The sequence below is a fragment of the Drosophila guanche genome, unplaced genomic scaffold (assembly GCF_900245975.1).
Source record: "Drosophila guanche unplaced genomic scaffold, DGUA_6, whole genome shotgun sequence".
In the NCBI taxonomy this organism is placed as follows: domain Eukaryota; kingdom Metazoa; phylum Arthropoda; class Insecta; order Diptera; family Drosophilidae; genus Drosophila; species Drosophila guanche.
The window spans coordinates 1,063,406-1,089,654 of record NW_022995750.1 but is presented as its reverse complement, the minus strand read 5'-3'; the positions used below and the strand labels follow the sequence as shown (position 1 = coordinate 1,089,654).

At 44.2% G+C, this 26,249-nt stretch overlaps 1 protein-coding gene across 1 annotated transcript; it reads right to left on the bottom strand.

Moving 5' to 3' along the window:
- LOC117586034 (neurogenic locus protein delta) lies at window positions 1–23,317 on the bottom strand. Its single transcript, XM_034275879.1, has 6 exons — window positions 22,410–23,317; window positions 15,905–16,216; window positions 12,181–12,247; window positions 8,343–8,591; window positions 4,738–4,792; window positions 1–2,791 (listed from the first exon to the last, which is right to left on the bottom strand). The coding sequence occupies exons 1-6, from the start codon at window positions 22,464–22,466 to the stop codon at window positions 988–990; spliced, it is 2,544 nt and encodes an 847-aa protein (XP_034131770.1). The 5' UTR covers window positions 22,467–23,317; the 3' UTR covers window positions 1–987.
- Window positions 23,318–26,249: the final 2,932 nt, after the last annotated feature.

Here is a 26,249-nt window from a genome sequence, read left to right as displayed (position 1 = left end):
ATGTACTTATAATTTATAAATTCATTTCATAGCTACAATAATTATTGACTTCTGCTGATATAAATGCTCCAAAAATAGGAAGAAAAAATAATAATAATAATATATAAATGAGGATTAAAATAAAAAAAAGTTTAAAAAAATAGAATAGAATTTTTTAAGCACTTAAAATAGAATCACTAAATGTTTTTGTTTGTCTTCGCTTTTGTTTGTTTGTTCGGGGTCGTTTTAATCTATCATTAAGCTACAGAATCGAGAGTTAAGTATAGTTTTTTTTTGTATCCTAGAAATAGTCGAGATAGTCAATTTATTATGGTATTCTTTTTTTATGTTTTGTTTTTTTTTGTGTGTGTGTGTGTGTCGTATATCAAATGTGTGACCTACTATATGTACAGAAATACCCCCAGGGGCATTGTCAATGAGGCGTTTGTTCTTCACTTTGTTAGCCTTACAATTTAAATCTAGATTTTAAGTTTACTGTTGTTATATTTACAATTTATAGCGAAATATAATTAAATTGAAGCAGATTTTTCAGTAACATGCAAAACGTCAAAACGTGTCTAGTGGAGAGGTCAACTCCTCTCGTCGTCCGGGAAAGGGGTCAAGGTCTAAGGTCAAGTTGTGGGTTGGAAAAAAGGCAAATTTACTTAAGGTTCTTTTTTGTTTTAAGGGTACATAAAAATCATTTACTTTAGGCTTAAGTCACATTTAAATTGGGGAGGGATATAGTATTTTCTTTAAATGGATATTCTGATATTCTGACGACTAAACTGCTTCAATTTCGATCAACAACGAAGCCGGTGTGTATCGCGGCCCCAAATATATATTTTGGCGTCTCTTTTTCACATATTTATTTTTCATTTTTTGTGTGTGTCGAAAACCCAACCCCAGTCTTTTCTTTGTATTTCCTCCTATAACCAGAGAGCGTGTTTGTGTGTGTGCTTTACTTTCTGTGAGTTTTTGTGTTTGGTTTTTTTTTTGTGTTTTTTTTTACATGTGCGGCGTGCCACAGACTACTGTCCTTTGCGTCGTCCCCGCACCACTGCCGGTGGCCGAGGCAGCGGCCATCATTTGGGAGGAGCATGCACCTGCCACACCCGCCGCTGCTAGCGACGGCCACCGCTGGCTGCAGTACGAGCCCTCTCCCAACACTGAGATGCGCTTGCCCTCAGCCACGGGCCCGCCGCTGCTGTAGTCTTTGGCCGTCCCAGAGGCGCCACCCGCCGCGGCTGCTGCTGCCGCCGCTGCTGCTGCTGCTGCCGAGGCACTCCTATGCATCAGCGTGGGATCTGTGTTGAGCTGCTTCTGGGACTTGGCCCGCTGCAGTGGTGCAATCTGGCCCACGCCGCAAAACTCCGAGTTGGCATTATTGTCCGCCTGCGCCACATAGTTGGACAGTGCGCCGCCATACATGAGGCACTCGTCAGCAGCAGCTGCCGCCGCCGCCGCCGAGGCACAGATGTTGTTCACCGACTTGTCCCACGTGTTCTTGATGATATTCGGATTGCCATTGTCGAAGGTCAGGCCGCTGTTGGAGCCCGTTTTGACGCCGAGCGCACCGGCCGTGAGGCCCACGCCCACGGCACTGCCATTGTGATGCATGGTGGCCACGGCATTCTGTTCGTTTTGCTTGCGCGCCTCTGCATCATCCTTCTCCTGGGCGCGCTTCCGTTTCCGTTTCATGCAAAAGACCACACAGGCAGCAATGACAGCCACCAGCGGCATGGCCACCGAAAAGACGGCAATGAGCACAACCTGAGCATTGGTCAGACCATCGGCGCGGGCCTGAGTCGTGGCTCCATATTGGTGGGCATCGAACGTGACCGAATCGTATGATTCCTCGTCGCACTGCTTGCCTCGGAAACCATTAGCGCAGACGCACTCGAAGCTGTTGACGCGATTCATGCAGGTGCCGCCATTGTGGCAGGGTCCACTGATGCACTCGTCAATGTCAATGGAGCAATCCTTGCCGGTGAAGCCCGCTCTGCACGTGCACTGAAAGTCGTTCTTGAGGTTTAGGCAAGTGCCGCCATTGGCGCAGGGTCGGATGAGGCAGAGATCGAGCTTGCTGCTGCAGTGGGAGCCATGGAAGCCGGGCACGCACTGACAGCGATACTGGTTCACCTGATCGATGCAGGTGCCGCCGTTCTCGCACTTGTGGTCCAGGCAGTCGTTGACGTTCGTTTCGCATTTGGTGCCTGTGAAGCCGCTGGGACAGATGCACTTGCCGTTCGGTTGGCAACTGCCGCCGTTCATGCAGGGATTCGGTCGGCAATTGTCCAGCTGTAGCTCGCACGTGGGTCCGCTGTATCCGCCGGGGCAGTCGCACTGAAACCCCTGTCCCTTGCTGCCCAGACCGGCGCGCACATTGCGGCAGGTGCCCTGATGGCAGGGCTTGTCCGCACACGTTAGCACCTTGTCCTCGCACATCCTGCCGCTCCAGCCATTGGCGCACATGCACTTGTAGCCACCCTTCGTCTGCTCGTCCACACAGGTGCCGCCGTTCTGGCAGGGATTGACGCCAGCATCGCAAGAGTAGATCTCCGTTTCGCAGTCATCGCCACTGAACCCTGGCGCACACTTGCACGTGTAGAGGCCCTCGCCGGTGTTGAAACAGGTGCCGCCGTTCTTGCAGGGACGATGATTCGTGCAGTAATTGAGGTCCTGGTTGCAGTACAGTCCACCCCACCCCTCGTTGCAGATGCACGTCCAGGGCTTGTTGCATGTTCCATGCAGGCAGTTGGGCTCCAGCACGCACTCGTTGCACAGAGGTCCCTTCCAGCCCAATTGGCAACTGTAAGAGAGAAGAAAATCCTTTGGTTAGTGTGACCATTACAGCGTGTTTATTTTTCATGTTTGAAGTGTGACCAGGCATGCACATTAACTCTCTTTTAATAGGTATACACTGGCGGCACACTGTGTAATGCTTATTGAAGCGCCTCGAGCATTGGTTTACTTTTCCATCACCTGTTCAATGGTAATTGAAGCTCGCTCTCTCTCTCTCTATCTCTCTCTATCTCTCTCCCTCTTCCTCTCCCTGCTGTCTGTCTGTGCCCCATGTGCCACGCTTGAATGCAGCAGAGGCCCCAAAGGCACAGAAGAAGAGGCACAAAAAGCAGACACAAGACTCTGTGTTTGAAGTGGAGAGTCCGGACTGACTTGACAAACGAAATGAAGCGAATGTCTGTTCAAGAAGTTATATCCGCAGAGACAGCGCAACAGAGAGAAAAGAGTCGAAAATTTTTGCATTTCTCACGATCATAAATTCGATTGCAAAGTGCGACGAGTGTAAGCTTCCTCTGTGGCACGCACGTTCAACCAAAAAAATAAAGAAAAACAGCTGCACTTTCCGATTGGGCAAAGCCTTCACCCACAAACCGGCAAAGAGACGGACAACAGACAACCTGTTGGGCGGTACAATCGTAATTGATATGCGTCTGAGCCAGTGTGTACACACACACACAAGGCGAAATGTCACAGACAGACAGGCAGTACAGGGTTGCCAACATAACGAAACGAAACGTGTGTAGTGTCGCGCATGCGTTTAGAATTATTAAAATATTCCCACCATTAGGCCCGCACTTTGAAGTGGCACACGCATACCCAGGCGTAGCAGCCTCTACTACTCCGCACTGTTGCGGTTGCCACACACAAAAAGGCAATTCAAGGCGTTACGGGATGGAATGATGTGTCGGTTTTTGGTTAGTTTGTTTGGTACTTTTATTTTGGCACAATTATTGAACGAAACCACAACCGAAAATGTTTGATTTCCGTTTGGACCAAAGTGTTTTATTGGCCAACATAATGCATAAATAATGAGCAACATCCTCTCTACGTGTGTTTTTCTCTCTCTCTCTCTGTGGGTCTGTTGTGGAAAATCAATTTGAAGAGATCTTTCTGCCAAAGACGCAATTAGCTGTTGCCTGTTGCCCGTTGCCCGTTGAAATGAAATGTGAAATGAAATTGTATGCTGGAAATATTTGCCGGCGTCGTCAAAAGTGTTCGCTTACACCTTTTTGGGTGGATATAGCACCAGCACACAGTACACAGACAGCAACAAAAAATGTGGGAAAACTTTGTAATTCAATTTGCTTTTGCTGTTGTTGTTGGTATTGCTGTTACTTTATTTATTTTTTCTGGTGTGGACTGGCCCCCTGTTGAAATGCAAAACCTTCAAGTAAATCAAATGACATCGCGACGACGACGACGACGACGACGACTCGCCAAAACAATTTCTTGCGGTTGGCAGCAGCAAACACAAAACGTGCACTAAACGAAACAGCAACAAAAAAGTGTTGCCCTTTTGCCAGTAAGAGTAAGACCGGCACACGGTAGCAGCAGTCAAGACAGTCAGTACATGGAAAAGGTGTGCCCCCACCAATCATGATGATGATGATGATGATGATGATTGCATTTTGGGTGGGCAACAGAAACCCACAAAACAAACCAACAAACAAAACGTGCAAACATATAAAACGTAGCAGAAAGAGCGAACGGAGCAGTCAACGGCGGTGTGACTGAGAGGATGTGCCGGAGAGGAGTTGTCATCATTAAAATGAAGCTGCAGTGCTGCAGTGCTGCACCGTTGGCTGTGTGTCTCGCGGCCAGTGCTGCCCCAAGGAGTGGGTTAGAGCACCGTTAGTGTTGGCAGTGCTGCCATCCCAAATTGACACTGTTTTCCCCCCAGTTCCGTTTATAAATTACCCACAAAATTAATGCAAATTTAAATAAAATACTTACACGCATTGATTGGGTTTATCGCAGTGTCCATGCTCACAGCCCTTGGCGCATTTTGCTGCAAAGAGAAGAAGGGGAAACAAATTTAAATATAAATTAATTGATATGTAAAACCAGAAAAACAATCAAAACAAAAGAATAGAAAACACTTTCCCCACCACCACCACCACCACCACCACCACACCCACTCGCACTTGGGGCAAAGCCCACACACCAACAGACACAAATCAATCGAACCGAAAATTGAGTTAATTTCCTAGGCAGCAGCAGCAGAAGAAAACTTTCTTTTTCACGCGTCTGGCAATGAAAAATCCCACTTGAATCCCAAAAATACAGATTGGATGGCTTTTGGTTTGGTGTCTCTTACTTTCTGACACATAAAACAAAAGCCGCGTGAAAAACAATAGAAAAGCGTTTAAAAGCGTTTTAGCGCAACACAAAAATAGCCCCACCACCACCGAAAAAAAGAGCAGAAACCTATAAAAAAAAATGAATCATGGCCAAATACTGAGGCAGGGGCTTGGACTCTTTGGCGGTGGTGGTGGCTCTCAAACTGTGAAGCAGGAATAACTTGTTTCTAAGACCGAAAAAGGAAACACACAAAATGAAATAATCCCATGGCCAGGCCTTCGAGAGTAGAAGAAGACCCATCCATGAAAAAGAAGAGGAAAAAGAAGCACATGATGATGAAGGAAGGAAGGAAGGAGGCACCAGGCAGCAGAAGCAGCTGAGGAGTCCGTCGTCTTGCCCCAAAACAAATTCCCAAGCTCAAAAGGTTCGACGAAAACTTCGATTGGAAGTCGTCTCGTCGGTGGCTCTGGGTCTTGCGCGTTGGAGTTGGAGTCAGAGTCAAAGACGAACTCCAAGTTGGAGTTGGAGTCTCCGCCTGAAGAATGTGGCAAACATGTTTCTCCTCTCCTGATGCTGCTTCAGTCTCTGCCACTGCCTCTGCCTCTGCCTCTGCTATGGCAGGAAGTAGGGGAGTTGCCACCGCCGCCGACGCCGACGCCGCCACAAGGGCCTAGGAGAAGCGAGCGGAAAAATAAAAGTCGTGAACAAAACTAAAAAAGGCAATGCTAAAAGGAACAGAACAGCGAACAGAACTGAGAAGAGCAAGAACAGATCCTCTTTAAAGCCAAAGTTTCATTCAGAAGCAACAGCATCGGCATCATCGGCAGCAGCAGCCGGGAAAATTGCTAGAAAATCACAAAAACGTGTTCTGCCCATGGAAGAGTCCCAGTGCCAGTCCCAGTCCCTGCCTGCAGCCTGTAGCCTCTGCCTGCCGCGCATTCACGCAGTTAATATATAGTAGAATATTGAGAGAAAAAGCGTAATATTGGCAATTGCCAATGATTTTTATTACAGCAAGGGGAAGACCAGCAGTGCAACGGAAGGGAAATAGTCTTGAAATAGTTTTTCCATCCAGACTGAAAGTGAGATCTGCAAGTGGTTCCCGTGTACAAGAGAATCAGTTCACACGCCCTGAAGCTTGGGCGCTGCTAATAAATTGATTGGAATTACTTATGGGCTGGCCATGGATGCAAAAATATGAGGAAGTGCAACACTGGGCAGTGCACTTGTAGGGGAAAGGTTGGCGGCATGGCAAAAGGAAGATTTACAAGGAATGGGGTAATAGTTTTTAGCTTGGGAATGCTCCACGGAGCCCCTTTAGAAATGTAACAAAGAAGAATGTGTGGAATTGTAGCAGCTATTCGCTCGTATTTTTCATCACTCAACTTTCACTTTTAGTTGTCATTCTCAAGTGTTCAGTCCACAGAAACTTCTTCTCACAGCTACTTTAATATCTCTCGCAGTTTTTTTTTCTCACTTTGCAGCTGTCTGCTCTTCCTTTCATTCATGTTCAATAACTTTAGGCAAAATAGCTTATGTACGAGTATTTGTATTTCCTTGAACCGAAAAGCGAAGCGGACACCACACCACACCACACCACACCGGATCCATCAGCAACGCTTCATTTCGTTTCGTTTCATTCATACGCATTTGGGACACCAATCAAAAAACAACAACAACAACAACAACCACAACAAGCAGCCACCTTTTGGGCCACTTTAAGGGCCAATCCTCGCTCCACTCTTCTTCCTGCTATATTTATCCTGTTTTTGCAGGCTGCATGCACGTTTTGGCTTTTTATTTTGTTGTTTGGGGCTGCTGCTGCTGGAAAATAATTTTCGCTGCTGTGTTTGTGCCTTAATTTAAGCTCATTTTTGCGCATTTAAGTTGAAAAATAAAATATAGCAAGAGGCAGAAGTAGCGGAAGAGGCAGCTGCTGCTGCTGCTGTGGCAGCAGGACACAAAAATTATCTGCCCCAAAACAAAAAGAGAAGCATAAAAAATAAAGGTAAAAGAACGAAACGAAACGAAACGAAACGAAAAGAAGCAACAGGCAAGAGACTATACGACATTTAAGGTGTAATCAGAGGCTGCCACAGAAAACCCAAAAGGAAGTTTGTTCTTTGGGTCTGCTCCTCCGTCCTCGTCGTCGTCGTCGTCCTCTCTGAGTGAGGCATGTGCGGCATGCAGCGAGCAAGAAAGAGAGAGAGATCATCATCATTATCATCATCATGCTGTTGCTGTTGCTGCTTCTGTGTCTGCGTAAAAAGGGGCACCACACCTTTTTGGACCGAAAAACCTGGAACCTGGAACCTGGAACCGATCGGTGGGCCCTTGCACTTGGCGTGGGAAGATTTTTCGTACGATCATCAGAGAGCCAGAGAGAGAGAGAGAGAGAGAGAGGCGGTTCGGTTCTTCTGCTGAAGGTCTGCTCTGATTCACAGTTGAAAATGTTTTCGGGTAGCTGGCAGGCAGCATCCGAATGGAAGAAACTACAAAGGGCGGCGGCCTCCTCCTGGCCTAAACCGAATATTTGTGTATCTTTTTGTTGTTGTTGTGCCTTTCGGCTACTACTCTCGGATCTCTCTTGGATCTCTTTCAGATCGTTGTTGCTTCGTTAGACATCGTTTTGTTCTCTCTCACTCTCTTGTGGGGCGCAGAATGACAAATGATTTTTCCCCCTACACAGGTTTCCCCCCTCTCTGTTTCTTTCTATTGATTTTTAATTTATTTGTTTGACTTTGATTTTTTCCACTCGAATAACTTTTTCTGTATTCAAATTTCAGTTTTATTTTCGGGGTTTTTTGTCAAATCATTGCTCGGGCCCTCGGTACGCATTTCGATAAATATAATTATGCTTTAATTCGTGGGGCAGCAGCCAGCCAGCCAGCCAGCCAGCTCCTTGGATTCGTTGTGTGGATTGGATATGTCTCTCACTTCCCCAACTCACTTTTAGGGGGGCATTGTGTACAATCATCTCATTTGATTTGACAAGCAAGTGATTTTCAATAATGATGGCTTGAAGAAACCAAAAAGAGCCACTTCAGGGAGCCACGGAGAGAGGCAGAGGGAGGGGGGAGACTCTGTTGCAGAAGCAACAGCAAATAATGAACAAAAACCTCGCCAAGTGTTTCGCTTTAAAGAATGTGTCGAGTGGTTCGCTGGAAGGCTATTGATCTGTGGATCGCGTACAGATCTCATATTCGTATCTACGATATTTGAGATACGCTTACATACAAATATTCTGTTCTACTTACGTATATGACAATAATCGCCCTGCCATCCGCTCAGGCAAATAATTTCGCCCGTCTCCGAGCACTTGGAGTGTCCAAAGGAGTCGTCCCGCGTGCGACAGAACTTGGCACAGCCCGAGCCATAATAGTTGGAGTCGCAGGTGACACGGAAATCGTACTCCAGCGATGTGTACTGTGATTCCGACTTGTTGGTCTTCCAATCGGAGGACACCTCCAAGACTTGCTGCACCAACAGCCGCTGTATGAGTAGATCTGCAAAAGAGAGAGAGAGAGAGGAGAGGAGAGGGATAAGTGTGTGTGAAAAAAAAACCAGAGAGAAAGATGGTTAGAATGAAAGACTAATGAAGATTAATTGGGTTAAAGATGATCATCGTAGGCAAAGGCAAAGCTAGAGGCAGCGGCAGCGGCAGCGACTGCTTGTGGAATGTGGAAAATGAAAACTTTAAAGAGGAAAAATCGAAAATCGAATGCAATTGCTTGTCACAGAGTTTTTTTTTTTGTGCTTTTTGGAGTGGCTGCAAGTCAAGTGCTGCCTGAAGTTGAGGTATGCAGCAGGCAGTCGGTCGTCGGTGAGGGAGAGTCAGAGACACACGGAGGGGCATGGCATGGCTTCGGGATCGGCTTCGCCGAGACTCCACTTGTTGTTTTTTTATTTCGTCGTTTCAGCTGTTCAGAGTTGAGCCCGCGGACCGGTCCCTCAACTTGTTTCGTCTCTTTTTCGTTTACATATAAATATGTACATATGTATGTGTATATGTACATACATTATGCCATGGTCTATAAGGTAAATTGCAGGTGCATGCCTATTCGAATTGCATTAAGCCGAAGTCAGAGCCAAAGCCAAAGCCGAAGCTTAAGACTTTTGTTTGAGCTTAAAAGAAATCCAAACATAAATCTCGCCGCTTATTTTGAATGTTAAAGACAAAGAACTTTAAGGAAAAAAAGTCTCCGGCAGCAAAGGAAAAGTGAAAACGAGACCAAACTTCGGGGATAACTTTAATCGAAATTTGTTTGCTGTACAAATCCTTAGATTCGATTGCCTAATGCAAGCACAGCAAAATGTTTTTTGCCCAAATATATCGAATGGTATTGTCAAAGCCATATATTACCCAGCAAGCCAGCCAGCAGCCGTCCCGCACATTGACAAGCCGCTTAACTGGTTGGCCAATAAAAATATGAAATAAAAAAATCGCACAAAACTCCAAATACTCCGCTAATTAATTACCAAAAATATGCACAAGACTCAAATGCAATGGCAACACGCGGCTATGCAACAGTGGCTACAAGAAATTCTTAGAGCCGCTTCGAGCTGCCTTTTTCGGTCGGTCGTGTGCTTCACCTGACGACGGATTGCTTCGGGACGGGACGGGGCCAACAACATGGAAAAACCATTCAATGCAAAAATCGCACCAAGCTACAACATTCCCAAACGAAACGAAGAAAAAATTGAATTGTATTTTTGTGGTTTTATTTACATTTGCCAGACACACACAAACACACACGGGGCTAAAGCCCATTGGATTTGTGGCATGACAGGTTATTAGACGTGCCGGCAAACAGACTAAGACGCAGTCGCAGACGCACATTTTGTGGCCAGTTTTGCCAGTTGCCGCGTCGAGTGGCTCTGCGGACTCCACCACCAGTGCAGTGCCAGCAAAGAAAGAAATCCGCATAATAAAATATATCTCAAGCTGATTTTTCTGTGCACACACAAAAATATTTACGCAAAAGGCTGCATTTTCATAATTATATTCGCAACAGGCTATCGTAATGTGTGGAAAAGTGCAAAATGCATGTGAGAAATTTCCCAACTGACAAGTTTCGGTGGGGAAACGAAAAGAGGTATCGAAAAAGGCTTTGAGAGTCATTTTGAAAGAGTTCTAAGCTTGAGGACAAATCACGCTAAAATACTCTTTGGTAGAAAAATTACTTTAAACTCCAATTTTCTCCTACAACATTTTTCCCTTACAGAAATTTCACCAGTGGTGAAATTGATTTAAAGTCCTTGTCTTCCATCGTTTTGTCAACCCCATTTGGCTGCCCCTTTAACAAATGAGTGAAATTTGTGTGCAACAAATTTGCAACAAGAAATCCAAACTTGACTCTCGACTGTGCCGGCACCGCGTCGCGTCCTCCTGCCGCCTGCATGCCGCAAGCCGCATCCTGCAGCATCCTCCCCCTCCATTTGCTGACTTGAGGAATTTTTCGAAAATACCATTTTATCAAGACACACGACGACAACAGAGCAACAGAGACTAGCAACATCAGCAACAACAACTACAACGAAACGACAAGTTTTGTGGCAAAAGCAACGACGACGAAGGCAAGCCCCAAAGAGGCTGTGGCTCTGCGTCTTGTTGCTGGGCCGCCGCTTCTTGATCCAAAGAGTTAAAATTAACAGATAAGCATTTTAACAACATCTCGAGAGGGAGGGAGGGAGCGAGAGGCAGGGGGGGCTGCATGCTGCCAGAGCAACGTGCAACACTAACAACTTTGGCATTGGCAGAGATTAATTGGTAGGTTTGGGAGAGGAAAGGGTTGGAGCGGAGTGAAGTGGACTGGAAGTTGAGGAGCACCTTGCACCGGCAACGATGGTCAAGCCTGGGATATACAGGATTCAGAATTCAGATTCTGTTTTTTTGTGTTTTTTGTGTTTTTTGTGCCCAGCAGGTCTGGGTCTGACTTGCAACCCGACGGCTGTTGTGTGTTTCGCTGCTGGCGAAAAGGTCGATGATGCTGCGGCTGCTGCGACTGCGTGCTGATGCCTCCTGCCTTTATGTAATTTATGTTAAAAAAAGGAGTCTAAAAACTTGCTGTGCAACTAAAAGTATGCGGGAGATCGCTTTGCACTTTGTGGCAAATACTTTGGGAAATAATGAAATTAATCCCTGACAGGCAGGGAAATCTCGCAGTGTGGAAATTGAAATTGCAACCAGACAGACACACACAGACAGCGAGATAGATAGAGAGGGAGGATAAAAATCTATAAAATAAAATTCCGAAAGCAACGGGGAACCTTGAAACGTATTTGAAACAATTAAAATTCCTTGAGGCATTGAATGATGCGTGTTTGGAAAATTCCAAAGAAAACTCCATAAATCTTTTGGAAAACCTCAAAAAGAAATTCTGCAGGTAGCTGATAGGTCTACCTGTTTTTTTTTTTCATCTAGAAAATCTTTGTGGGAAAATTCACAGATCCTATAAAGACAAAAAGTGCAGCAGTAGAATTCAAGGATTTCTCGCTCGTGTGGGGTGGTCCTTTTTTTCCTCTGTGTGTCGTCGTATCAGCAAAAGACAATCACAGATGCCTTGATTCCATGTTTCCATTGTCTTTCAGATGGATTACATACACGATCCTTCGATCTAGTCATTCGAACTAGAGTTTAAATCGTGATCAGAACGACACAAGAACTTAATTGCAAAACGCGAGGCTCACAGAAAAGGGTTGGGCCAGCGCACACTTCCGCTCTGAAGGCAGAGCAGAAAAAATGCAAAAAAAAGAGGGGCAAACAAGAGGCAGAGACAGACAACAAAAGGCGACAGAGCACGAGGTTTATCCCCCCGCTCCACCCCCCTCTCCATGCTGGATTGTTGGTTATTTAAAACCACTCAATACCCCGGATATCTTCTTGTGCAGCTAAGCTACATAGAACCTTGCAGAAGTATCAAATTCCACACACAGAAATGATCATCCAGGAGCGAGAGAGAGCCAGAGAGGGTTGCAAAGAAGATACGATCCTTCGTTTTACAGGAAGCAGGAAAGCAGGAAAGCAGGATATATGCCGCATACAGGAAAGTAATTTTACACATTTATGCTTAAAATTTGGATATTTGTACTTACTGTTTACACGCGTGTTGGCGCTGTTGTTCGTATCATGCCAGGCCTCGACGATCAGCGAGAAGGTGCCCTGCAAGAAGCAAAAGAAAGCAGAAAATTGTATTAAAGAAAGTTCCAATATGCAATCTAAAGGGGAAATGCGCTGCAGTAATTCCCTCCACATTTTATCAATCTAATTCCAAGCTAATGGATGGATGCCCCATCTGCCAGATCAGCCCCCACGTTGCGCGCGAGCGAGCGACTCATTATAAACAGATTATGACAGCAGGCAGGCAGGCAGGCAGGCAGAGCCACAAGAGCTAGTTTTGACACCCACAGATCCCCACACGCACACAGCGATCGTCGTCTAATGCGGCAGCCAAGAAATTTGAAATGCAAATGCGAATGCAATCCACAATCGGCAGCGCCCTCAATTCACACTTGATTTGAAATGCATCGAACGCGAGGAGAGCGGAGTGCCCCTGCGCGGCTGCTGCTGGAAAAAACCGGCAGAGATGACACAAAATCCAACTTGATGGAAAAACTTTTGCAGAGGTTTTCAAATATGGTTTTGTAGATGGGCGTGGATCGTTGAATCTCGTATCTTGGCGTTGCATTTGCCATGTAAATGACTAATTTTTTCGACTAACTTTCGATTTTACGTTGCATTTTGTGGGGGGGAGCGTGTAGTGGCCATGCGTGGGCGCTGGGGTTTGGAGATGTAGAATTAATTTGGTTGATAAGTCTGTGGCTTTTTGCCGATTGATTGCCTAACGATTGCTTTTGCTGCCTGCTATTTTTTCCACCATTTGCGAAAATAAACATAAAATTTATATGGGCCCGACAGGAAACAAATCAGACATCGAGACACGTAGATGATGATGATCAGTTCAGTGCCTCTGCTGTAGCGATGGATGGGAAACAATGGGAAATGGGAAATTAAATGAAATGAAATGAAAAAAAGAAGGTAATAACGAAATGAAATGAAGCGCTGCCGAATGGTTTATTGCCGTTTTGTGCTGTGCAGAGTGAAATAAAAAATGCTTTTCAACAGAAGCTACGTGATGGCCGACCCCGTCTGGCTTTTTACTGGCGTATATTAAACTTCCCCATGTGGGAAACTTACAAATAGTACCATTTAATTGTCATAAAATGACTGATTAAGTTATTTGTTGGTTGTAGATTGGGTGAAAATTGAATTTCCCTGTGGGGGGAATATATTATATTACCTCTAAAGTGTTGGGGTTTTAAATCAGGTTTTAAGACGCTTTAAAGAGACCTACCGAAAATGGGAAATTCAAGTTTTGCAGCTCCAAGACATTTTTCAGTTGACATTTCTTGAAGGGAAATTTATATTTTTACCTCTACACAAAAATTATATAAATTACAATCAGACGCCGCAGCGAGAAATTCTGGTGTTTGCATCCGCCCAGGTCCAAAAATAAATGAGGCAACGATGCAGCAGCAACAGTCACCCGCTCGCTTTGGTGAATATCGCGTGCGTCGGTGCTGTATATCAACGTCAATATCCAGTCACAGGGCTGGCTCTGGATAGGGTGGAAGTGCAGTTGGTGGAGTTGGTGGCATGCAACACAGCACACAGCATAGGGCGCAAGAGTAGGAGTGGTAGCCCCAGACACGTAGCAACAGGGGAGGCGACACACAGAAGACACAAGACAAGACGCACGAGACAGAGAGACAGCAAGACAGAAAGACAGACTGAGAGACGGACGAATAAAAGTAGCAAAGTTCAATACGAACAGAAGAGGAGGAGAGACAGCAGACATCAATGCTGTACGCCTGCCATCGCTGCTGCTGCTGCTGCTGCTTCGACTATTTTTAGCAGCAACAAAAAACGAGGGAACGAGAAGACTCCGGAGACTCTCTGAATAGTAGATGTGAATCCCTCCCCCTTTTCGGTGCTTGCCACATCTTTTGGCGTGTTGTCAGGCATGCGTGGCTTCGTCGTTGTTTTAATTAAGTGCAACATTAAATTAGTTGATGCAGCAGCAAGCGGCAGTACTTTCAGTGGAGCAGCAGAGGAGCAGAGAGGGGAGTGCAGCAAAGTTCTAGCGGAGCCCTAGAACTATAATTAAATTTATAGTTTGACCTAGAAATAATTTAAAAGTTGAAAGTGCGGTGCTGCGCCTACGGCACTAATCAAAGAATAGCTTGAAATAGTTTTCTATAAATGTTTAGAAATTTAAAAATACATTTTCTAAATATGTTCTTTGGAGTTTGTTCAAAAATAGCAACAGAATTAATTCTTAGTGCAGTTGAGAATTTATTAAACACTATTTCTGATATGCTTTTCCATGGATTGGCTTTAAAGCGTCTTAAATTTCCCTACTTGGCATACGCGTGCCATGCAATTTCCCTCACTTTAGCGAAATGTTCAGCTCAAAGTTTGCTCAGTTAATTGTTAAGTTATGCCCGCACTTTTGCGCACACAAATTTATGCACATTACACATTTCACGTGCCACAAAAAAAACGACTACCTGGGGGAGCACATTTTGCTCCCCGGGAACAACCATGACTTTGCAACAGGCAGCAGCAGCAGCAGCAACAAAAGACCGGCTGGCTGTCCGACTGTCTGTCTGTCGTATGTGTAATGATAATAATAATGACGCTGCACATGCGCACAATTAGGAAGTAAAGTGTCTATGAAAGACAGAGAGGGAGAGACAGAGCAGGGCTCTCTAGAAATAAGGGAGGGTGTTTCTGCGGGCCACAGACAAAAAAAAATACAAAAAAATACGTTACAAACTCCAGTTATTGTTTTGAAGCTTCAGTAACTTCTTCCTTCTGGGGGTTCGGATCGGTGCTGCTGCTGCCTTGCCTTGCCTCTCTCTTGCTGTAATAATAATTAAGAAATGCATGGCATGGCATGGCATAGCTTGGTTTGGTATACCTTTGCGTCAGTGGAGCATAACGCTGAAGAAGAACTTAAGTCTGTCTGGAGGTATTTCAAAATGTTCAAGCAATTTATTGAGCACACGTGCGCTGCTGGCTACTATACACAATGAAGGCAAAGACAAACTTTTACTAATAAGAAGGGTGGCCCTAACAAAAACACCAAGCAATGGTCAGAGGATGTCATGCCTCTTGGTTCTCTACGAGGAAAATAGGTGTTTTAGGCTGAAAACTTATCAATGTTCAAATGATTTAAGTTTGAAATTTCCGTAGCTGCCTTTCACTTAGGGAAACATATTTAGAACAGCGTGAAAAATCACCAAAAAATCTCACACTACCAAAAGTTAGAGAGGGAAAAACAAGTTCCACTCAAAAGTCAATACCAGGCACACAATTCTCTCCCTTTCGTTTCGTTTTGTGCCACAAAAAGTAACGGCAATCGCCTGAAAGGAGCCACAAAGGGGTGGGCTATGCAGCGATCTGGAAATTGTCGCTCTGAGTGGAATGGAAAGGAATTAGTGGTGGCTGGATCCAGGGGTACTTGGAAAGTGGTGGATCGGTTGGTGGTGGCGACTGCGCGTGCGCGTACTTTTCAGGCGCACTTTTAATAGCCGACAGATGTTTCGGCGTGTGCGCCACAGCGAGGCAGAACAACCCTCCCAACAAGGACGCTCCTGCCGGATACACTCAGGAGGGGGGACCCAACCGCGCGAGGCTATAAAAAGCCCACAAACAAATTAGCAAGAGAGAGAGAAAAGGAAATGTGCCGCATTGAGTCTAAAAATAATACATACTAAGAAAAAAGCAAAAGTTATGCTGCTGCTGTGTACTCACCGGCCATGAAAACTGAAAGGGAAATTGAATGGGATTCGAGAATCCCTTATTTTGAAAGCGTTGCGCATCGGTCAGATTGACCGAATTCTCGCCCAGAATGGGTGTCACCACATCCCCGTAGGTGCACGGTGATGTGGTGTCGATGGTCGCCTGATAGTGCTTCAAGCAAACCCGAAACCGGGTTTTGCAAGTGCCCAAACACTTGCCCGTCGCCGCATCCGTTTCGCCGCTGCAGCAGCGTCCCTCGTTGTCCCTTCCATGCTCGTTGCTAAAATATTTTAGCCGCAATTCAAAATTGCCGGAACTGTGAACCTGGAAATGAAGAGGCAAAAGAAGCGAAATTGTATTAGTCAAATCAAATTAAAAAGCAATTCATTAAAACAAAAAAAAAACAAAATCAAAGGGGAATCAAAAGAACAGAAACAGAAACAGAAACAAAAGGAATGCAACGCGAGGTCCCAGCCAGAGACGATAAATCTTTCAACATGGTATTTTTGCAGAGGAATTTTTCTGCAGTAGCAGACGGTAGACTGGGAAGTCGGAGACCCATGCAAAGGACAAAAACAGGCTTATGAAATATTAAGAGAACCCCAAAAAAATACAGAAATAAAAGAGGAAACATGACAAATGCTCAGCAAGCGGTCCCCAGACCGACCTCGGTTCGGTTTGGTCTTCGATTCGCGGGCTCTGTAATAAATTCAACTTCGTTTGCTTCGCTTTTTCAAGTCTTTGTACGTTAACCTGTGCTGTTTGTTTCAGTTTCAGTCTCTCTCTCTCTCTCTCTCTCTCTCTCTTGTGTGGATGGATCCCAGTGCTCGACTTTCGTTTTGAAGCGCCGACGCTTTGCATATTTTTGGATTTGCAAATCTGTTTGATAGCCGTCTTTCTCATAAATTTCTCAATTAATTTGTATATCTCTTTGTTGGCTGTTTTATGGCTGTATTTTTGTTGTCAAAGGTGTGAGGGAAGCAAAATGGGTCACATGTGCTAGAAATTCATGTTTTTGGACACTTTTTAATGCGTTTTATGACACGTTTCGCATATCGGGGAGGGATTTTTGGTGGAATCTAATTAGTTTGGGTGGGAAAAGCAGTTAGCAATTGATTTTAGCAAAATTTAGAATTTATATAGTAAATTTCACCCCACTTCATTTGTTTTTACATTTTGTCAAGACTAGTATAACTTTGAAGGGAAATTCTCGCTATCCCATAGATGGGTGCATCGCACTTAAGTGCGTAAATCTTTAATTATGACTTCATCATTGCCCAGAACCATAAATGGGCAAATCGACGGCACTCCAATCAGAGGCAATGCCCAAAAATAGGAGAGATCTACTTATAGTTATTGCTGGCTCCGAGTGCTCCGATTGTTTGCCTCTTTTGCCGCTCTGCTCTGTCGTTGGCTTGGCCCGTTTTCCACTATAAACTATAACTGTTCGGCAATTAACATTTCAGGCAACAAAAAACAACAACAACAACAAGAGTGAAGCTTGTTAAAATGACAATTTAATTGTTGACAAGACATGAGCACAGCAGAGCACAGTGTTTTTTTTTTTTATAGTTTGCTCCACATGTGGCTGCGGCTGCTGCTTGGGAAGTTTTGTGGGTTTTTCCTCTTTCTCTTCATCTGTCCATCTATTTCATTCCTCGTTCTGTGGTTCGTTTGGAGGTACATGGGTGTTTAATTGCTCAATTAAGTAGAAGTGCGGTCGGGATGCTGTGTGCCGCCGCTCTCCATTCACCATCCATCCACCAGCCATTCTCTCCGCCTTTTGAGTGCTGTGTCCGGGCACAGGTGTAATCCCCACAGACAATAAAAAGAGGTAAGAAAAAAACAACAAGCTAACTGAAACTGTAGCAAAGCTGCTTAAGAGATCATTTAATGGATGTTTCTGCTTGGGTCTTGAGCTGGCGCTAACATTGTACAAAGGCTTTTGTAATTGTTGGGAGCTTTCAAGGGAAGATCTAGAACAGGGAAATTTGCGATAAAGTGGCATACATATTTTCAAGGGAAAGCCGGGAAATATTGATCGCATGTTCCTTAAAATCATCAAAATTCCTTTATACTTGTAGTTTCAAGTTGAAGAAATTTTAATAAAATTCCCATTTTCTTTCTAAAACAGGGAGTTTATACCAATCCTTTATCCTCCCATTGCCCATTCGCTCCCGTAGAATCCTACAAAAGCAAATACAAAAGACTTAGGCAACAAACGCAGACAGAAAGAGATGCAAACAGAAGTGGAAGACAGAGACAAAACGTGTATTAATAAGCAGCAGGCACAGGCAGGGCAACAAAAACAAAACGGACGCAAAAGAGCAGCACAGAAAAAAAACTAAAATAAAAGAAGCGGCAGAGGTGGAGGCAGTGGCACAGGCAGCGACAGCAACAGCGACAGGCAACGGGCGCGAAAGAGAGAAGAAGGAGAAGCAGAAAAAACGATGAAAAAATGTACAAGTAAAACCGAATTGTTTCCCACGGCATACGATTTTGCCGGTCAACATTGATGGTTAAAGCGGGGACGAAGCAGCCAGAGAGAGACGCGACATACGAAACCAATGCGCGAGAGAGAGAGGCGACGAACAAGAGAGCAGAGAGGCAGAGGCAGCGCAGTAGCAGAGCAAAAGGTGTAAGCCGAACGCCAGGTGAAGAAGCAGCACTGCGCGCATGCAGCCATATTGAAAGATCAGAGATGGTGAGAGGGGGCGAAGGGTTGCGAGAGGTGGAAAAAGAGAGGGAGAGAACGGGCTTACAGGCCCCAAAGGCTATAACAGTTTAGCAGCAGCAGGCAGACAGAGCGAGAGAGAGCACCGTTTGTCAGCTGGCAGTGGAGCCCCAAGGTACATCCAAGAAGAAGGTAAGCCAAAACCGGCTTCCACCATGTGCTTGAGCAAAAGAGCCTCACCTCCACTTGAAACATAACTTGAGCTCAAAATCTCAAAGAGCAGGGCGCAAAAAAAAAGAGCAAAACGTGACTTAAAAGTGAATTGGAAATGTGTGCGTGCGTGTGTGTGAGTGCTGATGCAGCTGGCAGCTGCTCCAAAGAGTGAACGAGCGAGATGGAATGAGAGAGATCGTAAGAGCGCAACAAAAACTTGTTTTCAACGGCGCTTTGAAGAAGAGCATAAGAATATGCGCGTGCAAAAAACGAAGAGAAGAAGGGATTGCAGAAAAAAAAGAATTAATAGACGCGATGCTGCGTCTGAATTAATAAAAGAAAGAGGGAAAGGGAAGCACAGAGACGGAGATAAGAGGAAGGCGCACAAGAAAATGTTAGAAAAACCATTGAGCGGAAGGAAGACAGGTGCCCGCGCGGGGAGGCTGGAAACAAGTGCAGAGGGGGAGAAAAAACAGAGGCAAACTCTCATAAAAATAAGCAACAAAAGAGAGGAGAAAAATGTGTAGTTGAAAAACAAAGGCTGGGCCGTCGTTTGTCAAAATATTTAAACAAAAAAAACCAAATCAATTTGCATAACACCAATGCATAGACAAACACACACATTTACACGTGGGAAGATATTCAGACAGGGAGAGGGCTGGGAGGGGCTAAACAAAAAGTGCAACCACAATAGTTTGTTGTCCCACATTTTGGACACCCATTGTGGTGGGGAAGGAGGGGGCTGCTGTGGGGTAACATTGTTTCTCCCACATGCCACATGTAAAAACAGTTAACACTAGAGATACCGCTAAATATCATTAAACGGTTTGTGGGGGTACTTTTTATGGTATTTTCTAAGGAAATTTTGAATTAAAAAATGTCCCCATGGCAAAACAATTTTATCTTTTACGAGATTCTAAAATCCCTCAAGAAATGCAAAGAATGCAAAAAAAATGCTACATCAGATTCTTGTCTAATAAAATAATCTTTAGCAATCTTTTACAATCATCTAAATAACTTTGTTTTACACTTTTCTTCGCTACAAAGTTGGTTAAAATTCCTCTCCAAGGGAATTTTCATTATAAAAATTGCTTACACAATGTTGTTGCCTATTCAGTCCCCTTGAAAACACTTGTCATATCCGTAGTAGAGGTTTGCGTTCTTTTGCCGTTGTGTTTATTTGCCTTTGCCTTCAACTCTGAACTTTATTACGCTTGAAAACCCTTTGGGGGCATCGCACAACTCACGAGACTCCCTACCGGACTTATAGAGAAGGGGGTAAGAGGTGCCTCAAGAACTGGAAATGTTAGACAGACACTTGTTAAAAGTGTTGGAAAATAGTGCGTTGCATTGTTTACCTTTTGCTTGACTCAGTTTGCTCTTTTTATGCCTATTCTCTGGTGCTCCTCTTCTTCCCTTTCTGCAGACGATCACTCAGGGGTGACGGGACTAGTTAGAGGCCTTTTCTTTGCCACTTTTTATACAACAAAATATACTCTAACATTGACAGGATGGTTACCTATTGCCAGAGGCAGCTATGAAGTTTAGAACCATAATCTTTGTTATTTGTTATCCATCTAAGAATTATAGATTACTTTTTTAACATTTCTACAAATATCTACAAATGAATACTCTGGCCGAGAAACAAGCATTCTTCTTGAGTGTATAACCATCTTCGACCATTATTCTATCTTTTATTTCTCGTCTTTTTTTGTTTGCCATTTTCTATGTTGTTGCTTCCACGTCAACTCTGTTGACTGACTGACTGACAGGTGGGCCTCTTGGATGGGTTACGGCAGAGCAAAGGAGAGGGTTTTCCGCCAAGACAAAGGGAGACATTAAAAAATTGTATGGAAAGCACGCATTTTTACGATGATTTTTCCCCCCCGGACTACACGGCTTTTCTTCGCCCGCTGCAGGTGTTGTGGAACTGCCCTTTGCCGTTGTTTATTAATCATTTAAATTCATCATCATAATCAACCGTTAACAACGGTCGCTCCCTGGGAACAAAAACAGTTATAAGCGCAAGTGAATCAGCAGAGGCAGCGGCAGCCACACCGTGTGCGTGCAACAGAATGTTGCATGGCGGGGGCTTCCTCCTCCACATCTAAATTGCAATTAATTATATTACAAAGAGGCAGAGGAACAGAGAGAGATGCACTCATACTTCTGGACACATGCCCCAATGTTAATATGAAAATTGCACTAAAAACAAGAAACAGATCCCTCCCCTGGCTCGTACGGTTATTTGATAGTTAAATTGAAATTTAAACGCAGCTTGGGAGCAAAATTAGTGGCGGAAATTGTGAGAACATATAGAATACGAGTAGAGGCAAATGGAAAAGCCCGAAGAAAATTGAATTAAATTGCATTGCTAATGGGAGATAATTATGAGGGGATATTACATTTAAATGGATCTAAATTACAAGAGATACGAGAAAAGAAGGGACAGTTTTTCTTTTAATAGTCTATCGAATTAATTTTAATGTGGAAATTAGTCGCATTTACTAACGTTAAACGAGGCTCTAACTAGCAAATAATTCTAGGGTGATCCTAAGCGCTCAGATATTTTAACCAAATATCTCCTACATTTTTCTTCCAGTGCAACTTCAACAGCTTCACCTCTAAAAAGCACAGCGTATAAAAGCCAACAAACACTTTCAGCTGTTCCAAAATCTCGAGAGACCGCAGGAGGTTTCCTTTTTCCAGACACTTTTTCGGAACATCGTTAAAATTAGCAAAGCGCAAAAGACAGAGAGAGCTAGAGAACACGCAATGTGCCAAAGCAGCGTGATAAACAGAGAGAGAAAACATGGGCACGCATTGGCTGTCGTAGAGGAGTAGAGGGGGCTGCAAGATGCTGGCGTGAAAGATCAATGAAAGAAAGAAAGAAAGAAATGGAGTGAAGCGGAGAGGAGTGAAGTGAGCAAGTGAGTGGCGCATGCATGTGTCGCCGTTGACCTACGCAAAGAAGAGAAGAGGCAGAGCAGAGCGTAAAGCACAGCAGCCAAAGAGCAGGGAAGTGGAGGAGTAGAGGAGAACAGCCAGAACGGCAGATGTTGCCAGATCCATCCACATGTATGACTCTTTTTTTTTGCATTTGTAATTTTTGTATGGTTTTATTTTCATGGTTTCTGCGGCATGCGCCGTTGGTGGTAAATTTTAATATGTTGGAAAAATGTTATTCGGCTCTTGGACCTGTTTTGAAACTAGTTTTTAGCTAAATCGTTGAAAAAGGGTGCCGTGCCTTTGCCGAAAGCCACCCCTAAACAGCTGTTGATATCAGATTACCACCAGAAAATGGGATTCTAAGGGAAGGTTTTGATTCCCCTAGGGTTTTCGAAAACTGATCATAAAACACCCACAGAATGGAACACATTTCAGGGTTAGAGTGGATCCTAAAAGCTATCCATCCACCCACAATCCACATGCAAAACCAACAGCCTGGCAGCCCTAACCGGCCGTCTCTGCCGTGCCGTCCACCCATTCACATACACATGCAAAAAACGCGCGCAGCACAGCTGCCGAAAAATATGGACTGCAACGGTTAGCGGTCAGGCGTCACGCATTTATGTATATCCTCCGGGTCAAAGGGGACAAAATTAAGACTATTTTTAAAGTACAACTCACCTGCACAATGACTGTAAAGCAAATGAATGCTGTTAATAAACATTTAATCCAATGCATGTTTACTGTTGCTTTTGTTTCTCTCCTGCGGGATTTCGGCGAGTGTGTAGGGAGTGTGTGTGTGTGTGTGAGTGTGATAATCCTCGTGTGTGTTGTGTGTGTGTAGGAGAGTGTGAGAGAAGAGAGTCGATCGCGTGATTGTTTAATTGTTGTTTTAGTCGAGAATTTACAGCTACTTTTTAGCTGCAGCTTCTCTCTCGCGAATTTCGTTTAATCTTCCTCGACCACACTTCTTCTGCTCGTTCTTGTATTATTTTGTTGCTATTTAGTGCGGCACATGGTTTTGCATTTGCTGTTGTTATTCTCCTTCTCCGCCTCACACGTGCACGCGCCACAATATTTCGATTTTATTTCGGCATTTATTTTAGTTTGCGGTTTATTTTAAGTAAAACTCTTTTTCTTTTTGCTTTTTCTGTATGTGTTCTCTTTTGTGTATTTTGTGCGAGAACAGAACTAACGGTTTATGGCACCAAAAAAATGCCGCTAAGGGCTGCTCTTTTTCCTCTTCCGCTCGTTTTGTGTATTATTTATTATTCCTTCTTTTTCTTTTGTTGATGTAAAATTAACGACAAACACATGCAAATATTTGGAATATTTCTCTATTAAAAGATCACTTCTCTTGCGGGGAGTTTCATGGGATGGATATATTTCCAAAATATTATTTCCCCAAACAAATGTGGCTATTTTTTGTTGTTGTTACACTGTTTCACGCGAATTGTAATTTTTTGCCGCGCGCTCTCTAGTAAATGCGAACACCGACGAATACGTTTAGTACGCTATCAACTTTTGAACTTAGTTATTTTCTTGACGACGCGCGCGCGCGACTTGAATGGTGAAGGCCGTTTAAATTGAACATGTTTGAACATGCTCGTGGCGCAAGGCCGTTCTTTCAAATCGCCCGCCTTGATATGTTGCTGGGACACATGTTGCCGGGAAACATGCTGCAGGCCAGCTGTAAAGAGGTATGGACAACAGGTAAGTCGTCTCTGAAATATCAACATAAGCCAGGTAAAACCTACCCCAATTTTAAACATACTCTGAGGATTTGAAAACCGACTCAAACAAGGCAGCGACGCTGGCAGCGCTGCCTGAGACCCATAGGATTTTCACTCAATTCAAGAGCGAGAGAGCTCATTTTTTCGTTGAGTGGGAGAGTACTGTTGCAAAGAGTATGTTGCGATGTTGCGATATGAGCAGATGATGTTGCTAGCGTGCTGCGGCGTATGTTGCCAAGCGCACCTCATTGTCCTAACACGACCTGGTCTTGGGCGCCTTTGTTGCTGGCTGCAATACAAATGTTGCTGGTTTTATATTTATAAAGTTAATTATTATTTAAAAATATATTCTGTTGGCAACTCAGTATAAATTCCTTTGGTTTAAGCTACTCCAATATTTCGCGCTATTTCGGGTTTCTATAGATTTCCACAAAGGGGTTTCGTTGTCTATGAAAAACGGGTGACTTGCGATGGGTAGGGGTTGTTCCGCATTCCCTGGGATCTTCTTTTATGCATAATTTGCATATGAAAAGGGTTCTCTTCTATTCTTTGTGTTATTTTTTTGGCGCTAAAAATATTTGGGGAATGGCAAAATGAATGGCTCGGAATTTTGTTGGTTTCAGAAGGGGGAAATTGTATAACAACATTTCTTATGGATAGATTTATGATAGCTGCTTAAGGAAAATAGAGAAAGAAGGAATGGTTTTTGGGCTGGGTAGAGTTTTATCAAGGTAGAAACATGGACCTAAGTTGTGATAGATGCACGGAAGACTATGATAAAAAGAGTCCTTAATCTGTAGACCATAGAAATAGTAGATCTCCTGTGGATTTTTTGCAACTTGTAAGGAAAGAAGCATAATAAGACCCAAGTAATTGAAATAAATCATCGTATGGCTCTTTTTGATGATCTTCTCGATATTGTATAGATTCTGGATCACTCTTAGATATGTCAAGTATCTCCCACTGCCTACTCGGCAGCTCCCTCCCAGAACATCCACCCAAAAAACTCTCAAGCTTAATGCGATCCACTTTGCTTGAACAAATATTGTAAATCATTTAACCCAAAAGCCGCAACCAATCCCCGAAGATATCCATTGAGGAGACTCTGATAAATTGGGGGCCAAAGATCGAGCCGTGCAGAAATCTCTCGAATAAAGTTGTTGAAATTTGTACAATCAGAATCGGTCTTCATTAATTTGCATTCGCAGTTGCATTCACCCCCCCCTCCGTGCATTTGCATATTCATGAGAACCAGCGGATGGGATGGGAATATCCCAACAGAGGAAACGAAACGAAAACCAATCAAATCAACACCACAGCTCCAGCCCGAGCCCCAGCCCCTTGCCTTTTGCTGTACAAATTTCTCCCCAACGAAATAAATATATTTTTGTATGTAAAATATTTAAACAAAAAAACTCATTCGCGCCATAAATTTGACAGTAAAATAAGCAGAAGAGTGAAAAGTTGTTAAATGAACACACAAATTTATGTTACAAAAAGAAGCCAACAACAAAAAACAGAAAGAAAGAGAAAAACCTGCAGGCTCTGGGCCAAAGCCAAACGGCAGCAGCAGCACCACCAGCAGCAGCACCAGCAGCCTCTCTGCATCTCCCTCACCCGTTTTGAGCCAAGTTAGCACCTGTAAACCGGTTAACAGACGGTACGGCCTGTCCAGGTATCGCTGGACCTTAGTGGAGGCAACAAAAACAGATGTCCTGCTGCTCCAAATTGAAAGCCCAACATGCATCATCCTTCCTTTCTGCCTTCTCCTGGTCTGCTTTTGCTTCTCCTTCTTCCAGTGTAGGGCGCCTGGCAGCAGAAATTGGGGTCATGTACTCCCTGTTTTTGTTGTTGTTTTTTTCCCCTGCTTTTTGGGGCCTGGTCCAGACGCCGCAGTCTTTCACTTCTGCGCAGACTCTGCGCACTTTATGCATATTTTTTGCTGCTGCAATTTTCGTTGTTTATTTTTTTGCTGTCTGTCTGCCTGGAAGTTGAAAAACTTGAAAATTAGTCGCGTGGCCAGTGACAGCATCTGGGATGGGGAAAGGCGGCATCTGAAGGCGTTACATGCTCTTGATATCGAAATTTCATGGAGAAGCGTGTGTCCAGCTATTGGAGCTGTTTAGGAGTCGAGACATTATGACGTGAGGATGATGATGAGCTGTAACTCCAGCTCTTGCAAGCTGTTGCGGCATGTGGCGCTAAGAAATTGCCATCAAATCAAGCCACAAAATATCACAACAGATCTTTAAATTTATTTCCTACCATTTTTCGGGCACCCAAACAACTTTTCCACGTTCGTTTTCCCTGCAGGTGCAGCCTCTAGAAATTTCCCAGCACAACGAAAAACAGGATGCAAATGTAACAGAACCAAAAGGAATCACACAAGGAATGGGAATGGTTATCCAAAAATTTGGATTTCATGCAAAACACAAAAAGGAAGCAACGAAGCAGTGCGGCAGCTAAGGACATGTGTGCTTCCCACACTGAAGAGCCATAGCAGATCCTGCCTGGGGGTAGCAGGTACATTCCTGCGTAGCCTAGAAGATGATGCCGAAGGAAGAGATCCATAAATCGATCTTCCCAGGGCAGACAGCTGTTTCTTCTTTGCGTGGTTTCTTCCCTAGGTTTTTGGTTGCAGTTTCGTGAGATATTTTATGTACCGTACTGTAGCAGGTTCGTAGCAGTGGCTGAGAAGGTGTCGCCGATTCCACTTCCGTGTGAGTATTTGGTTTATTTCGCAGCAACAGCTGTGTAGATGCTTAATCCTTTCGACCATTTGTTAGAT

Bases quoted from the DNA above. Each gene is read 5' to 3' on its own strand.
- LOC117586034 (XM_034275879.1), bottom strand. From the start codon at position 22,466: ATGCATTGGATTAAATGTTTATTAACAGCATTCATTTGCTTTACAGTC. The intron at 16,217-22,409 runs GTGAGTTGTACT...CTTCATTTCCAG, and splicing joins GCTTTACAGTCATTGTGCAG to GTTCACAGTTCCGGCAATTT. The intron at 2,792-4,737 runs GTAAGTATTTTA...TCTCTCTTACAG, and splicing joins GATAAACCCAATCAATGCGT to TTGCCAATTGGGCTGGAAGG.